General features: G+C 39.5%; 1 protein-coding gene across 10 annotated transcripts; it reads right to left on the bottom strand.

The window, feature by feature from the left end:
• On the bottom strand, positions 1 to 18,046 carry LOC133509972 (sentrin-specific protease 7-like). 10 transcript variants are annotated; one of them, XM_061837627.1, is made up of 21 exons: positions 17,968 to 18,046; positions 17,059 to 17,137; positions 16,890 to 16,938; positions 16,648 to 16,800; positions 14,317 to 14,402; positions 14,103 to 14,242; positions 13,798 to 14,008; positions 13,538 to 13,722; positions 13,398 to 13,431; positions 13,124 to 13,327; positions 11,155 to 11,378; positions 10,998 to 11,062; positions 6,975 to 7,091; positions 6,782 to 6,901; positions 6,598 to 6,690; positions 6,451 to 6,518; positions 6,269 to 6,336; positions 3,463 to 3,506; positions 3,313 to 3,381; positions 2,842 to 2,992; positions 1 to 207 (listed from the first exon to the last, which is right to left on the bottom strand). In XM_061837627.1, exons 4-21 carry the CDS (start codon positions 16,761 to 16,763, stop codon positions 70 to 72), a joined length of 2,133 nt encoding a protein of 710 aa, XP_061693611.1. In that variant the 5' UTR covers positions 16,764 to 16,800; positions 16,890 to 16,938; positions 17,059 to 17,137; positions 17,968 to 18,046; the 3' UTR covers positions 1 to 69. The 10 variants fall into 10 exon arrangements, with proteins under 10 accessions (XP_061693611.1, XP_061693595.1, XP_061693604.1 ...); XM_061837611.1 differs by lacking the exon at positions 17,968 to 18,046 and adding an exon at positions 17,688 to 17,889; XM_061837620.1 differs by lacking the exon at positions 17,968 to 18,046 and adding an exon at positions 17,422 to 17,889.
• Positions 18,047 to 18,277: the final 231 nt, after the last annotated feature.

The raw sequence follows: 18,277 nt of genomic DNA on the forward strand, positions 1-18,277 counted from the left end.
GATCATGTTTTATTGTCTAGCTGAAGGAAATTAATAAATACATATTTAAAGAAAAATACTGTACAATCATCAAATAATTTCAGCCTGTGACTGACTCCTGTGAAGCCTCTTAATCAAGTCTCGAATCTCTTGACGTTTCTGCCGGACCCGTTGTCGTGGAAACCAACGGTCCAAATGTAGAGGTTGGTCAAAGTGCACCACAGGGTTCTAGGAAGCCAAAGATATAAATGTCTTAATTGTGTGACAGAGACTTGTATTTGTTTCTGACAAAAATTTAATATTTCTTGTTGTGAAGGCGCGCTAGCAGTTGCAGCTTGAGCGACCAGTACATCAGTATGACTTCATTTTACTCCTCACATTTGAAAGCAGATGTGTACTTTCTACCCCTTATTGTGGAAATAAATAAAACGGGCAACTTTTTTTTAAACCCCCACTGACACTTTGTACACAAATCCTAAATAGAAAGCTAAAGTACCGAGGGTGACCTCTTGACTGAGATCCAAAGCGGAAAGAGGACGTGAATTTCTGAGAAAGAAGATACAGTATTCCCAACTCGTGGCTTTATTTACACGTCACCTTCGATCACTGTTTTTATTTGATATCGATAATCTTTTATGTTGTTATATTGGGTTTGCAGGATAATTTTTGTTATAAATGAACAAAATGTACTTTTTCAAGCTATTCTAGTTGGGTCGTTGGAGTCTGGCATGGGAGCCGGTTGGATTTCTCCTTACTATATGACACGTAAATGAGCTTCACTCTTGATTGGATCACTCATCGTCCCCACTTGAATTATGGAAAAGGCCTTGGCTCTTAATGACCACATCAGAGCCTCTGCTTCGATACACCATTAGGGAGCGTGTCCCCAGAAGGTTTGATTGCCAAAGGTATTTATAGAAACTGAAGCTGCATTTGCTTCAGTTGCACAACTTTCCCACCTCAAAATGAAGCCCAAATCACTCAACAACAAAATCGGACATATGAGTACTATAGAAGTTTATGAGAGATTTTTTTTCTTCATCGTGGCAATTTTTGAAAGGGGATATTGTATGCAATTGACAGTAAAAATACATTTTTACTTTCTAATTGGGTACTTTTCGGTCTAGTATTGTCAAAACTATCTGATAATATCCATCATTAATTTAATCGACAACTATTTTGATCATTGATAAATTGTATAAAGCAATTGTTTAACTTAAAATAATGGGTTTTATATAGCAATTTTCATAAAACTCATGTAGGCTTTATAAAACATGCAGGTAGTTGATGGGATAGCAGAGGTTAAATGGTAATTGAAGGAGTAAGTTTTTAACTATTGTGTGAACGATTGTGTTTATTCAGAGGCATGAGGGTGTGGGATGACAGAGCTCGAGAGGTGGGAGTGATCATGGAGAAGGCCCTGTCCAAAATTTGTCCAAACCCTCACATTCCAGGCTCTGAACGGTTATTGTTGAGACTTTTTTTTTAATTTCTGCACAAAAGCAGACAATAAACGTGTGCGCAATCAAAATAAGTTGTTGAAAATAATATTTTCCAACATGTTGGGACCAAACCAGTAACTGAATCATCATCATGGGGGAAAAAAAGTTTCCTCTATTACAAAGATCAGTTATTTGTAACCATAGTATGACGAACCTGTAAATTACCTGTAGTTTAACTTGAAGGAGCCTTAGAAGTGCTTACCGTACGAGTAGTTTTCCACATTAATAAGAACCAAAGGAGTAGATCTCAGTCACCCAAATGTGGGTGAGTACATTACTCCCTCTTGTATGATATTTTGTTTAATCAATAAACAATAACAAGTAATAATAGTTGATCAACAGAAATTGGAAATTTTCCATCTTTAATGCAAAACCAATTTTAGTCTGATTAATTAAGGGACTAATTGATAAAACAATGGATTATGAAACTATTCAAAAGTGACAGCCCTTTTTCAGTATGCACTTGTTCTTTGACTTATTTACAGGTTACTTTTACCCTGACCATTCTTCTACACATAAGTATCCATACTTCTACATAACAGTATGAGTACTTTTGCCACCTGTGCAGCACAGACTCTCACACAAATTGGTGCCTTGAGATTTGAGTGACCTGACTTGAGTTTTTTGAGATAGGAGCCATTGTCCGGCCGATTAACTTGCAGCCCCAAAGTTTAAATATGAGCTCTGTATAGTGACAGTGAACTTAACTCACTCCACAAGTTAAGTTTGGAAGAGTCAACAATTCTTCAAAAGAGGTTTCAAACTGTTTAATGCCACTCCCAGGTAAAGTTTACTGTCAAACTGATCAAGACTAAGGTATTTAAAAACCAAAGAAGTTTGCTATTTCAAAACCAACATATAACGGGATACACGGGGCAGTGCTATTACGCTTTTGGGAATGGATAAACACAAACATCATCAACCCAAATAGACAAAAAAATGCTCAGAGCCATATAATATTCATCCTCTGTGTACAGACGCTAAAATAACTCCCAGTTTGCAGTCACTACCAGGAATTACAGAAACTCTGAATTGCTCCACAGTGGCCAAGTCACACACGAGCAGGAGCCGCAATGAATTAGTCATCCACAAATAACTTATTGACATTCTTTTTAAGTCTTTTTCTGCATTTTTTAAGTTAATTATTATAGTGTTATAAAAAACACTTTTGGGGGGTAGGTAGAAACTGTTTAATGGTTATTTCCATTAATTTTAAGATGATTTGAGCGACAAGTGTTTTGAATCACAAGCGTGGTCAATCGGTAAATTATCTCAAGGCACCGTTGTACTGGCAATTGCAAAAATGAAGTGAATGAATGTTACGGCACACTCGAGGTTGAGTGTGGCAATAAGGTATCACCTGAAAGAAGCTCTCCACATACTGCAGCAGGTACAAACCGCAGTCGCTGCTGTTGTCCTGCTGTGGGACACTGCAGGTGTAGCTGTGCATGCTGTCTGAAGTGAAGACGCGATGTAGCCCTCTACGTTCCTTCCACTCCACCTGCAGGTAGCTGTACACACAGTCCTTAGGTGAGTCTTGCAATGTGACCGCCGCAGACTGTGTATTCTCTTGCATAAATGTATACTGTTGTCATGAAGTTCCTTCTTCCATAGAATAAAATATATCCGGAAAGTGTCAAGAGCTCTTCACTTTTTTCCCAAATGTTTCTAACTCTAAAATAAAATCAATTCTTTAAAACAAAACATGTTGTACATAAGCGGTCTTGGAATAAGGCTGTGACATAAAATCTGAAAAAAGTGAAGCACTGTAAATATTCTTGAATATTTTCAGTGTGGACTGAAAATCTGTGAATATACAGTCAATGCTCACTCTCGCAGTAGCTTGCAAACATTTTCATGCTGCTGTACTTTCAGAGAGTCCATTACCAGGATGCATGGCCTGCAGGCAAACAAGAAATGCAGTCAAATACAAATGATGGTACATAGAGCTATACGTTGCGTAATTTGGCAGAACACTCACCGAGTTAGTGTGAGTGTCCTTGTGCAACCTTGCTCTGTACATGGCTGCAAAAAGACATTGGATTTTATTCGTCGATCAGACACTGACACACCTAACTGCATGGGTATACTGATTACTTTTTATGAGACTTCAGTCACTATCCTTTTTAATATGATAGGATTGAATTCAATTTTTTATGGCGGGACGATGGTACAACTGGTTAGAGCATCTGCCTCACAGTTCTGGCAACCGGAGTTTAAATCCTGGCCCCACCGGTGTCAAGTTTACAGTAGTGTTCAAAATGATAGGAGTCCAATGTGACTAACCAGATTAATCCACATTTTCAGTGTATTTTTTTATCGCTACATGTCAAAGACATTACCAGTAGGTGGAGTAGATTCAGACCCAGCATTCATGATATAGACACTCTTAAGGCTGCGAAATTGGGCAATTTGTCAAAATGGGTGTTGAAAAAAATAGTAAGGTCGATTTTGTGAAAAACAGGTGTGAATCAGGTGGCCCCCATTAAAGGATGAAGCAGCACCTGTACAACATGCATGTCTTCTTGAAAGCCTGAGGAAAATGGCTTGTTCAACACAAAAACAGTGTACAGTATTTTAATTAAAATGTTTGATTGGAGGGGGGAAACCTTGTAAAGATGTGCAAAGAATTATAGCTAATGCATTAAAATGGAAAACAACACCAGAGACACGTGGCAGAAAACAGAAGGCAACCATCAAAATGGATTGCAGAATAACCGGAATGGCAAAGGCTCAGCCAATGATCAGCTTCAGGATGATCAAAGACAGTCTGGAGTTACCTGTAAGTACTGTCACAGTGAGAAGACGTCTGTGTGACACTAATCTATTTACAAGAATCCCCCTTGAAGTCCCTGTGTTTAAAAAAAGGCATCCGCAGAAGAGGTTCTAATTTGACAAAGACCACATAGAAGAGAAATGGAGGAACATTTTGTGGACTGATGAGAGTAAAATTGTTCTTTTTGGATCCAGTGGCCGCAGAATTTGTGAGATGACCCCGAAACTCTGAATTCAGGCCACAATACATAATGAAAACAGTGAAGCATGTTGATGCAAGCATCATGATATGGGCATGTTTATACTGTTGGGCTTATTTATCACATACCAGGGATCATGGATCAGTTGGGAGATATCAAAATACTTGAGGGTTGAAGAGGACATCCCCTTGAAATGTGTGGTTCAACAAGACAATGACCCCAAACACACAAGTAAACATGCAAAGTCTTGGTTCCAAACCAACAAAGTTAATGTCATGGATCCTAATCCTCAGACCTTAATTCATTTGAGAACTTGTGGGGTGCATCAAAAATGCTGTTTCTGAAGCAAAACCAAGAAATCTACATGAATTGTGGAATGTCGTTAAGGAATCTTGGAGTGGAATAACAGCTGAATGCTGCCACAAGTTGATTGACTCCATAACACACAGATGTGAAGCACTTATCTAAACAATGTGGTTATACAACTAATTAGTTTAGTGATTGAAATGATGGGTAATCCTGGGAACTAAAATATTGTACAAACTAGTTTGCAAAGTCAACGGCACATCCCTGTCAACAAATTGCCCAACTGCATAGCCTTAAGAGTGTGTATATCATGAATGCTGCTGGGTCTTGTTGGTTTTCTGAAAATCTACTGCACCTACTGGTAACTTGTTTGACATGTAGCAGTAGAAAAAAATAAATAAAAAATTCTGAACGCGTGGGCTAATCTGATTAGTCTAAGGGACAAAAGAATCTTCAATCAATTTACCCTGCATGTTAATGGGATGTGGGAGTAAACTAGATTACAGTACTTCGAGAAAATCCAAGCAGGTACGGGGAGAACTCCACACACCCGAGGCCAGGATTTGAACCCCCAGTCCTCAGAACTGTGAAACAGTTATGCTAACCGGCTGTCCACCGTGCTGCCTGGCAACTCAAGCATAAGAAAGATATTCGGCAAAAATCACCAGTCATCCATCACAGTTGCAAGGCAAAAACCACAGCTGAAAAAAGACCACAAAGCCTTGTCACGTTTTCAGAAAAACATGATGATCCCAAAAGGATTTGGAGAACTATTCTGTGGACTCACATAAGGAAATTAAAAACTTTATCAAGATTTGTGTGTGGCGTACGTCTGACATTAAATTAAGGCAGCATTTGATAAAAAGAGCATCAAGCCTACAATGAAACGTGAATGCTGCAGTGTGATGGTCCAGGCCAGTTTTGCTACTTCAGGACCTGGTCGACTTGCAATGATCTGATGCTATGATGAACAATGAATTCTGCTGTAAATTAAAAAAAAAAAAAAAAAAAAAAAAAAACCACTATCAATGGAAAAACCTGTAAAGAAAAAAAACATGCAATGTGAATGGAAAAAAACAAAATTAAAAAAACCAAAATATATGGTGAACAAAAATAACCTTTTACAACATGGATTTGACTTAATGTGGGTATTTTTGGGAATGTAACCCTGGCATTAAATGAGGAAACACTGGATATTTAATTCACATGCTCTGACCAAAGAACACATCCATATATCTTTAAGGCTAAACAGTGTGTAACCTACTTTTTGTTTCACAAAGTGTATCCCTACAGTGAGAGTAACAGAGTAAGTTGGGGTACCTGGTGATTAGTTAGATTTCCGTCTAAATATTGATATACAACTGATAATTGACATGCAATTGAAATAAATCAAATATTGCCCCCGTCCCAAAAACAATGGACAATTAGCTGAGGTTCATGCATGCAGTTGGATTGTAAGAACATAAATTGATATGTAAATATCAGCTAATTAGAGAATCCTTGCACCTCGTCTCTGTTGTCTGTTATATTTACCGGTAGCTGCTTTGATCCCATACTGAGGAGCTTGGTCGCACCTAAGACAAGAGATCACGTTAATGTGCCACTGTGTTGTTATGTCATGCATTCAGCAGCTGAAGGGCATATACCAGCCCATTGAAACATGAAGAGCAAATGCGCTTAGTGCTTACTTGTACGCTGTTCATAATGAGTGCCATCCTGACCGGGGAAACAAACCACCGCCAGGAACCAGTGAGCTCTGTAGGAAGCAATCAGTCAGGCATGGTCTAAACGTGAAGGGATAAACGTTTCAAGGATTTCTTTCCAACATTACTTACTCCTTATTGATGGGCACAAACAGGAAGTCTTTTGTGAAAATGTCAACATGGCGAGTCCATGTCTTTACCCTCTGGTGCCTCATGTACTGATCGCTGACAACAAAAAAAATAATAATCATTGAATTCTATTCACATTTGTGGTTACATTTTCATTTCCTTATTCAACATGACAGATTTTTCTTACTGGACGACAACAGCACCCTCACTGGAGGTTTGCCGACTGCTGAGGTGCTTAAAGAAGAAACTACTGAAGATGTGACTTCGCTCAGCCACGGCACGGCCACCACCCTCCAGGAGGAGGAATCTAGGTGAAGGCACCACTCACTAGAGGCAGGCAATACCTGTTTTGTTTGAGTTAATGCTTTCTCTTAACTCACTTGAGGTAGAAGTCTATGATAACATCATTAAGGAACTGGCCACTGTCCAGACAGGCTAAGTCCTCCTTTGTCACTGTGATCCGGCCTTTGGAGGGTGCCGCCGGATACTGAATCAACCTGCATGCAAAACGTTGCAGAGTCATAAAACAAATCATGGCTGTACACAAGAGTTGTCAAATTTATAGAGCTTGTGCACCGAAGTCACCGAAATCACGTGACTGGCCATATTGCCGGTCAAACAAGGCATTGTTCAATGCTAAGTCCATTGAGACAAAACGAAATATTATTCTTATAGCACGACGACCAGAGTTTTGTCCGATACCGTTAAACATTTAGAAGGTGATAATAAACGAAGGTACGTGGAAAAATTAGAGACAATTGGCATAGAGGACCCATATTTAATCCCGAAGTCAATATTTTCGCCGATAAGAAAGTGGACTGGTAACCCGCATCCGCTTGTCTTGGACAACTGGAAATACACATGGATCTGGTGAGTAAATCGTTGAGATTTACACGGAAAAGTTTGAAAGCGTAGAAAAGTCTGGACGTACAGAAATACTTCATTGCTGGATCTGTTCTCAATCAAGAATAAATCCCACGTAGTGATGGAGCCACTCCATTTTTTTTCAATACAAATACCAATATTTAAATGAATGACCCCTGGTTTTACACAAACCCGCATTCATTAACTATGATTGGAAAGAAAAAAAAGAAGAGGACAGCGAGTTGGCTCCTCTGTACACGAAAGCGTATCGCTGCCACACATAAACCTGTCCGTGACAGATGGTTTATTTTTCTTTTTTAAATATGGATTGTTCTCAAATGACTCAATTTTGCCTGATAAATACTTCTTGGTAATTTGAGATTGAGAAGAATAATTCCTACCTGAAATGAAATGATCACTACACAGGCGTGTGTATTTGGTTGGGCACCATCCATCACGTTTAATTGCCGAAATCCATCGATCTTTTCAGCTGGTATGCTATAGAATGATCTCTTTGTCTTGTCTGTTGTGACAACCAACAGCACAATAGGTCTCTGGTATTGTACATATGAAGAGTTTGTTTTCAAAACGCGACATAGGCATTTTTTCAGATTTACGAAACTCGCGGCAAAATTATCCAGCTCCGAATGGTAGTTATCGGGATACTCTGATTTTTGTTGAAAGTGCGACATATCGTTCTATATCAGCCAAGGAAGATCGCGTTTTATTTCAAAATGCGACATATCGAGATCTTCTTTAGAGCAAAATGCGACATAATTTCGTTCAATCAGCGTGCGCTGCTGAAGCAAGCAGCATCCAATCAGAATTCGTCTAGAGGGAAGTTCCGGTATCTTCCACATCATCATCCAAAATGGCTGCGCCCACGTTTGAGAGAGATGCTAATGCCAAGTTTGATTTTATGTACGAGACACCGGAGAGAATGAAGCTGGGAAAAAAAAAGAAACCCAGCGGAAACGGGGTCAGAAAAGAAGAAGCGCTTGCTATGATAGTAGACCCTATTTTTTCCTCTTTGTGAAGTTGACCTATTGTTTCCTTTTTTAATCACATTTGGATTTTCTTTTACATGAATTCTATTTTTAATAGAATCTACTGATGTGTGAATCAGTAATGTTTCTTTTCTACTTATCAATTGAAAGAAAATAAAGACTTTTGATCTTTGTAGATTGTTTTTGTTTACACTGAAAAATATCCAGTACAGTCAGTAGCAAACCTTTTCATTGTTTTGCCATGTGATACATTTTACCATGTTTTTTTATTTGGATCCTTGGCATGCATATTTGTCGATTTTATCTTTACAGTGTTTCTTGCTTTCAAGCTGAACTAAGTCTTGTATTTTGTTTATCAATGTTTAATAATATCGAATAAATGAATCAGTGATTGTGCTGGTTTACTTGCAGGCTGTCCCATTCTGAGGGTGCTTTTCCTATTTAATTTTAATTCTTTATGAAATTATTGCAATTTAATACTTCAGTTCTCATCCAAGTACCATTGTATCTGAATGTAATAAACACTGTTTTGTTTATGATTGTGTAATGCTTGAATAGTAATTTTGTTGTTCAAAATATTTCACCAACGATCATTAATGAATGAATAATTTTTTTATAATTCTATGCAATCTTTTTTTTTGCCATTTTTTATAAGGAAAATTATCGGCTATGACTTAAGAAAAGTTGACATTAAAAGGAAATCAACACCCTTGGAGTAGACTCAATTTCTGTCTATGAGCATTATGAATACTGTTATTGTTACTACAGACTTATATCCTATTCTGCAGTGTTCTTTCCCCCGACAGCAACAGCTATAAATAAAATGAAAAGAAAGCAGACTGAATGAGTCAGATTTCAAACAGTGAATTTGTGAGTTTGAAACTGATTTCATTTTGGAGATGTGTGTATGAGATCAACTACCTATTTTTTTTCTGCTGGTATCCCTCGCAACCCATATTAACCTTGGTAGACTGGTTTGAGGCAGTTTACTTTCTCAATGATCTCCCGTCAACTTAGAAACAAAATTAATCAACTGAGTGACACAATGCCTGCAGATGTCGGATTGCAGAATCGCATACAGATACACAAAATTACAATGATGTAAACTCAGCCTTTCCAAGACCTCATACTGAACAAAGTTTCTAAATAACTGAAAAACACCTTTTTAAAAGAAATTCCCATTTTTTTCATCTCCTTTTTCAACATCTGACATTAGTGAGCTAATTGTGAAAATTGTGACTGGTTACTGACCCTTATTTCTGATACCTAACTCTCTAAATGTGGTGGTCATGGTCTTAAATATTAGTTTAAAATGCTTGAAATGTTGAAAGGCAAATAGTTTTCATGATTGCCTATCAAAAGCAACTGATTTAAAAAAAAATACTGCTGCTCCTGAAGGTTTAAGTCGAAATTTGGATATGTCTCACTTTGCCAAGAATAGAATGTTTGGATATGTCTCATTTTGGAGAAAAAATGAAATTTGTCATCAAAAAAACTCGGTGAATATTAAAGCCAATATTTTTTTGTAGTATGGTGTTTAGTTACTTTTTAGCATCTCTTTCCATCCCCCAATAGTTAGAAACATAAATTGAGTTTATTGTTTTCACTTCAATACCAAGGCCTTTTCTTAAAATGAAAAAAACGGATACGTCTCATTTTGAAAACAAACTCTTCATATTCTCCTTCGGTTCAATGTCTCCCACAATGTCGAGCAGCTCTGTTTAACCGGCAATATGGCGTCGTGAAAGTGATGACGTCATCTGCACGAGCTCGAGAGCCAGTAGGCAAAAACCAGCTCACTAGTTGGCGCATTCTGGCCTGCCAGATGAATTTGAAAGTGAAAACGATGTGGCAACCCTGCACTGATGTGTTAAGAGTTCTATAATTAGTGTCTGTGAAGATATGAATGTGCATGAACTGAGTCATTACTTGTGAACGGATGAGATCACCAAATACACCAGAAGAGAACCGAAGATTGGACAGAAAGCCAAGCCATGGTTATAGTTGTCAGTGTCTCATACAAATTTAAAAAGGTCATTTTTACTTTCATTTGTATGGTTTTGAATGCAATGCAGTTTTTTTAAAGTATTATGCACTCATAGAAAATGGAGACGAAATAATTTTTGTAATAATAATATAAAAATATATATAAATATAATAATAATAATTGACATTCCATATTTTTCAGTTCCAAATACCTGGCGTTAACATTTTGTTCATTTATTTACAGTCACTGCGATCAAATTTAGCACACAGAAAAACACGGCAACGTGAAATAAATTACATGTTTTCCCCAAGACATTTTAGGTTGTTGTTATTGTTTTGTCAAAAGAAGTTTCATGAAACATTTTCTTAATACAGTTGTATGGCTTTGCAAAGAACAAAAGGGAAAAACTGCAACTAGTTATGCAATGATTTTAGGGATCCAGCCCACTTCAAGTTATCAAGTTAGTGTGTATGTGAGCCCTGAACTACAATGAGTTTGACACTCCTGTTAAACCAGATGCTGGTAAAGTGCAGTGAGTGTTTGACCTGCTGGCCACCTCCAAAGCAGATGCCCGTTTTCTGCAGCTTCGTCTCAGCGGATTGGACATCTCCTAGTACACAATCAATCACACGTGAGAGGTGGACCAACCCCTGCACACCAGTGACGGGAACAAGATGACAAGACAAGAGATTATAATCTTACTGGCAACTGGCCCAGCAGACGAAGGAGGTGTTCGTCCAGTGGAGCGGGGCAACTGTGGATGAGCAGCAGCCCATCAGTCCAGTCCAGAGGGGAGCTCAGGCCCCCTCCTGTAGGGGAGCGGCCTTCCTTGAACTCCGTCATCTCCAACATAGATACTAACAGAGCAGCCTGGGACTCTTGAAGCTGCTCTGTCATCACCAGTAGAAGGATGGAGCATGGTGGGCCTTTGACCCCAGGAAGAAACATTTTATTATTCATTCTTCATAAGGGCCTCAGAACTATTAGATTTCATGTGGAAAATGTATTTCTCTGTTTACATTGGATACAGAAGATGGAACATCTCATTGATTCACCAAGCAGTTGGCAAACAGTCAATAGTAACGGTCTTCAGTACACTCAGCTGTTTTACACACAACTGTAGTTTTAAATGGAATGCAGCCCTATGGGGGGTGACAAGCCAGTGCAATCTGTAAGGCCGTTCCAAGCCCGGATAAATGAAGAGGGTTGCGTCAGGAAGGGAATCTGGTTTAAAACTTTGCCAAACAAACATGACCGTGCATCTAAAGAATCCCAAACCGGATTGGCCGTGGCCTAGGTTAACAACATCCGCCCCGTCAAACTATAAACAATTTTTTTCAGTACACTATGAATGAACTGCGATTGGCTGACAACCAGTTCAAGGTGTACCCCGCCTCCTGCCCGTTGACAGCTGGGATAGGCTCCAGCACTCCCCGCGACCCTTGTGAAGATAAGCAGCAAAAGAAAATGGATGGATGGACTATGAATGTACAGTGGATATAAAAAGTCTACACACCCCTGTTCATACCAGGTTTTGGAACAATATGAGAAAGGCAATCATTTCAAACTTTTTTTCTTTTTCTTTTGTGACCTACAACCTGTAAAATGTCCATGCCCAATGTCCAAGCCTCTTATCCCCACAAGGGTCATGGCAGAGCCGGTGACTATCCCAGCTAACATTGGGTGAAAGGCAGAAAACATCCTGAATTTGTCTCCAGTCAGTCGCAGGGCATATATTGGCATCACTGAGCGGGAATCGATCCCACGCTACCAGCATCAAAATCGGGCATGATCTCTAATCTGTAAAATGCATTTTTCTAATCTTTTCAAGAATGGACGTTAAAACAAACAGCTCAAATAATGTGGCTGCACAAGTGTGCACATTTAATAACCATAATCACAATCAAACTTATTCTCAGCGTGAGTCTACAAACACCTGCCTTTGATTAAACCCAAATAAAAGTCAGCTGTTCCAGGAGCCTTTTCCACACTTTCTTGCTTGCTAGCAGATGCCTGAACACTGACCACTATTTCAAACTGTTGGTAATTCCCTCCACCTTAACTAAGGCCCCAGTTTTAGCATGATGCTCCCATCCCATGGTCATGGTTTTCTTTTGGTGATGAGTCGTGCTGTGTTTTCACCAAATGTACCTTTCGGAATCATTGACAAAACGTACAACATTAGTTTCTTAGGACCCCAACAGTTTCATATTTTCTCAATAGTTTATCTTTTTTCCAGTTGTACATGTTATAGTATAGGTTAGGAATCACATTAATGAGGTGAACGTTCTGAAATCATCTTGGTTTAATTTTTTTTTTTTTTCACAAAAACCTGGCATTTGTACTGTGCTGTTAAATTTATGCATGCATCCGAATGGGGCTGAGTAATTATTAGCCACAAAACACAGACCCTGTAAGTCACAGTACCACTGGTCTAAATAAAACCTTATTAAGCACCCCTAAAATATTTGTTCTCCAAATCAAGAACACAGAGAATCCAATATTAATAATCTGTTACATGCCAGTCCCTAAATTCATCATTCAGGTCATAAAGAATTTCCCAAAAGCTTAAATATAAATGACGACATACAATTCGTGAGTACAACTGTCACAAATAGGGTGAGCAGGGGAGGTGACAACTGAATATTCTGACGAATCATCCTAATTGTACCTGTGGTACTGGTACTCTGGATGAGGCCAATCTCCCTGTGCAGCACATTGGCCTGAGCATCCGTCACCCACAGGAAGAGGAGTGATGGCGCGGGTCCTACCAGATCATCTAGCAGAGTCCCATCCAGAGCTACGCCGCCATCCCATAAACCGTAGCCTAGCAGTTGTGACGCAACCACAGTCACTTCGCTTTCTTCCACTCCTGCTGGACAGAGGCACCAGCACATCAGCCATTCGGACACACAAATTCTCAATTGTGAGGATATGTTGGGTACCTTTAAGTGGGAGAACAATTCCGCTAGATGTAATCTGGACACAAAAACAGCAATGTCTCATTAGCTCTTTATTTATTCTCACTAATTCAAGCAACAAATGTTGCCCAGGTTGCACACTATTTGGCAACTTCACAACTCACCTTCATTTTCCCGCTGGCGTCAGACTGCATCAAGCCAAAGTAAAGCGACAAAAAGTCCAGCTCCAGAAACAACGGCAGCTGCAGGTCTCCTCGTGTCTGATGACGTATTTGATTGCAAAGAGGGGTCTGGTCCATCGGGCCGCCCTCGTCACGGTCATCCGGCTCGTCTTCGCTGGATAAAACAACTGGAAGTACAGAATCATTGAGACATGAGATGGTTCTATCAACAAAAGTGGTGGCAGAGAGTGCTCAGAACTCACTGGGCTCCGATCGAGTTGGTTTCCTGCTCCGGGGATAAAGGCCAGCCACCCTGCTGGTTTTCTTCTTCCGGCAAAAGGCCATCCATATCTCTCTCTCTTCCTCTCCCGGCTCCTCATTTGACTTGCTCCTGTTGGACTTCCTGTTGAGCATGCGATCAGCGTGAGCTATTGTCTCTAGTGACGAAGACGCTTCCTTTGTAGTAGAAGTAGACTTAAAAGATGGGGAAACAACAAAAAAGATCCATTTCAGAAAACATTTCCACTGACTATGCTACAGCAACCGATTACATCATTTTGATCATGACCTCCTGCATAATATCAGCTTTTTGTAGTGTTTTATATGCCTGCAAAGAGGAACTTAAACTCCCATCATGCAGGTGTCCTCTCAGCTCATTCAGCAAGTCATACGCCACCACAAAAACACGTTTATCAGGTGAAGAAACACCTGTAGGAGAAAAGCACCATATTTTAAGCCATCCAAAGTTTTAACTGTATTGTTACATAATCAGACAAGCATACTTTTGCCTATATATTCACACTTCTGTGGAAGAAGACACTCTGAAACAGGCTGTAGATAATGGTCTGAGGCGCGCTTTGGGCGCCATCTGATGGACGAAATGGATAATGGTAGCTTGGTGAAAGTTCTTTGTTCCAGTGTTTTTAGTCAGATATGTGTATTTGATTACGAAAACTAATCAAAAAAGAATTTCTTGCATGTAAAATATTGATCAAGAAAGCCATGTGCATTTAAAAATTAAAGAAAAGCATACGGTATTTTACTTTCTACTTTACATAAAGAGGATTTCTTAATGCAAAACATAGATGTGGCATAACATTGGCATTCCAAAATTAGGATTTAAAAGAATGTACATTAGTTAAAAGGGGTGAACATGAGCAATTGTTAATTAAATTTACGGTAAAATAATGCTTGAAATAAAGTAAAAGCATCCAAAAATTGACACGATATTTTACGTTTGAAGATATAGACTTCAAGTTGGCGTTGGTGTGGAGGGCTGACTTGTCTGTGATGATCTTGTGAGGGAAGGTTAACCACAATGAGATTTCCCTTCAGCAAACGCCTTTCTTGGCAGAAATCTGCTGAATAATTTCAAATTCAAAGTTTGTATTCAGCGCAGCACGGTGAACGACTGGCCCGCACATCTGCGTCACAGTTCTGTGGGCCGTGGTTCAAAGCCCGGCATACCTGTGTGGGTTTTCTGCCGGTGCCTCTGGTTTTACGCCCGCATCCCCAAAACATAAATGGTAAACCGAATGAATTGAAGACTCTAAAATGCCCCCAGGTGTGAACGTGAATGGTTGTTCCTTTAAATGCGCCGTGGTAGGCTGGCAACCAGTTCTAGGTGTCCCCAAAGTCAGAAGGAATAGGCTGGGGCACGCCCGTGACCCAAGTGAGGAGAAGCAGGACGGAAGATGAATGAATGAATAAATTAGTATTCATTACTTAAGATTTCTTGTGACTTAATATATTTTTTCAGCTTGTATGACTGGACATTCATAGGTATGTATTCATTCAAGTCTCCTCAACCAATTACAGTACAACATGCACAACGTCCCCACTGTGGTACTAATACCATATGAAATTAATCTGTTCCGGACGTCATTTCACTATTTCAGTAAAATTAATCTTAAAATTTCGTGGCGCAACAGCATGAGGCCACATGCACACATCCCTTTTTCATATTTCTTGACAATTTCTTGTTTTGTTTCGATGGACAAAACAACTCTCTTCTTCTCACTGGCACCGGCCATCCATTTCTTGGCGCCCACGGTGAAAAACGATGAATAAATCCCCAAAGAAGTTGTGCAGTACGAGTTGTGCGTGAGTGTATGACAATGAATTTGGTGAGGAAGATCCATGACGTTCATCACCGGTAAAGATTGATGTCCCTCTTATCCAATGGCGGGATATGATGCTAAGAAGATGCTATGTGATAGCCAATGGTAGAGCAGCTCTATCGCACCACACAAACCAAGCTACAGGATGTGCATCATGGGTAAAGACTGTCGTCATTCCTAGCCAATGTGATGCCAGGAAGATGCTCCGGTGATAGCTAACGGGAGAGCAGCTCCATCGCATCGCTTTCAAACCAAGATACAGTACGGGATGTTTATGTTCGTGGTGGAATCCAGCGCTTTTTTTTTTTCTTTCGTTTCCTGAATTTCCTTTGTAAATAGAGGCAAAATTTATCCAGGGAGGCTTTTCGTAGCTTGAATTTTTCGTAAGTAGAGGTATGACTGTAAAGGTTCTTTTTTCTTTTACCAATGCTATTTGTTGAGGAAGGGACCTTATAATTTCTGAAAATGTAATATATACCAAAATTCTGATTGAAATACTATTGTATCATTGCAAAAATAACCTTACCCCTAAAAATAAAGGGCTTAAAGATGGAACGCATTGCAAATGTGTGTGCACTATCACTTACCAACCCATTAAAAAAAATGATAAAACAACAATTATGAGACCTCCAAATGTTAACATGAGCTTTTTGATAGCCATTGAGCGGAGAATAAACATACACTTAAAACAAAGACTGTCTCTTACTTTCGCTAACAACCCAGGCTTCAAAGATCTTATAACAGTCATTATGGATCAATTCAACATACTTCCTTGATACAAACTATTATTTTCATATCAGTGGAGGTTTTGGTGCCAGCTTGTGGTATTTTAGGACGCTTTGGAAGGAGGACAAGAACCACAAATAGCTGACTTGTGAAGCAAATAGCTGAGGAAAGGTTTTGCAACAAAAAAAAAGCAAAATTAATAAATTTGTGAATAACGAACGCATACATGGTTTACTGTATTACTACAACTACTATACACAAACCTACCTGTGTAACATGGGCGATGCAGTTTCCGTTGACCCCTGTGATTGGCTGTTACTCCCCCCTGCTGCTGTGGGAGTGGTCGACGTTTCACTGAGCGGTCCCTCCAGTCCCATCAGCATCCTGACAACGTCTTTAAAATACAGTTTACCATTGGGCCTGTCACAAACACAAACGAAACAAAACGCTCAAGTACATTTCGCCCGTTTATCATTAATTGTTAGAAATGCAGGAGACGCTCTCCTGACCTCTGGCGTTGGAGGTGGCCATGACTCCACCCGCGCACAGATTTCAGATCTTAAACACACATTTTAAAAAACTAATAAAAAAAAAAGAAAGAAAAAAAACTCTCGGGTGCAATAAAGGCAACGAATGCTATCTTTAAAAAAAAAAGAAGAAACAATTGAAGGAGATTACCTTGACGTTAGGCACGGAGCTCTGCAGTGAGTGTTAGTGGTTGAAGTCTGATGCTGCGTTCGACGTCTTCTTGGGGATTCTAAAAGACGTCATTTAGTGACAAATATTGAAAGACAATTTTAAGAACGCACGCTCCTTCTTTTAATCACTATTTAATGTTGTGCTATGTTGTGTCCGAACATTAGTCCAAAATATATATATATATATCAGAACATTAAAAAAAAATAAAATAAATAAAGGGCAAATCTACCCAAAGAAGTAACTACACGAACTAGATAAATCAGGGCATACGCGGCGACCATTTTGCACTACAGTCTGCTAAAACGTTGCCAAAACAGGCAGCCGAGTGACAATTGTACATACTTTCCCATTTTGAAAAATTCCGTTCGTCCATAAGCGTTTTGCAGAGGGGAACACTATGAACGGCCTCAACGGCGAACTTTTCGTGAGAACCAAGCAACCGACTGTCTGCAGTTGGTATCCCCAAGCTAGCTCCCTGGCTCTATGGAGCCATGTCGGTTGGTTAGCTTGGTTAGCTTGCTTAGCCTGTTCAGCCGGCCGGCGAGTAGACCCGGCAAGCGAGCTGCTCGCGTTCGACGTTCTCAAACCAGTAAAGTCGAAGGACGTACCGCGAACTTAAGACGTTTGCGGCTCGTGAAAGGTTACAAGTCGAGTCCCCCCCAGAAAACAGCTTTATTGTGTTCCACAAATTTCGCTGCATGTTACGTAAACGCCGTGCGCTATTTACGTAGATTCATTACGTCAATGATGTCGAAACGTTTTGGACCATTTTAGCGTCAAACTCATTTGAGGTCGGGGGCCACATTCGACTCAATTATAAGCATTACCACGACAATCTCAGGACAATAAATCCATTTTCAATCAACGAGTCATTTTACATTTACACACGTTTTACATTCTGCGGTTTGAAAAGGGTTTTGCTCTTGTCCCCAAAAACTTTTTCATAGCAACTTGGGAAGAAAAAAAAACACGTGCATCGAACAACTGTGTGTGCAAAGTAAAACTAAGACCTGTGGGTAATAATTCATGAACAGCAATTTGTGGTGTCAACATATGCCCTTTCCAAAGAAAAATAAACTATCAATCACGTAAAAGTTTGTTTCCCTAATTCCACTTTGAAGAATTTTGAGTATTTATTTGTTTATTTTTACATAATTTAGGCTTCCAGATCATAAAACAAACAAAATCTGGAATTGAA

The sequence above is a fragment of the Syngnathoides biaculeatus genome, chromosome 2, assembly GCF_019802595.1.
Source record: "Syngnathoides biaculeatus isolate LvHL_M chromosome 2, ASM1980259v1, whole genome shotgun sequence".
NCBI lineage: Eukaryota > Metazoa > Chordata > Actinopteri > Syngnathiformes > Syngnathidae > Syngnathoides > Syngnathoides biaculeatus.

Bases quoted from the DNA above. Each gene is read 5' to 3' on its own strand.
- LOC133509972 (XM_061837573.1), bottom strand. From the start codon at position 17,452: ATGGACGAACGGAATTTTTCAAAATGGGAAA. The intron at 16,801-17,058 runs GTAATCTCCTTC...TGTTTGTGACAG, and splicing joins GCTCCGTGCCTAACGTCAAG to GCCCAATGGTAAACTGTATT. The intron at 14,009-14,102 runs GTCATGATCAAA...CCATCTTTTAAG, and splicing joins AAGCTGATATTATGCAGGAG to TCTACTTCTACTACAAAGGA.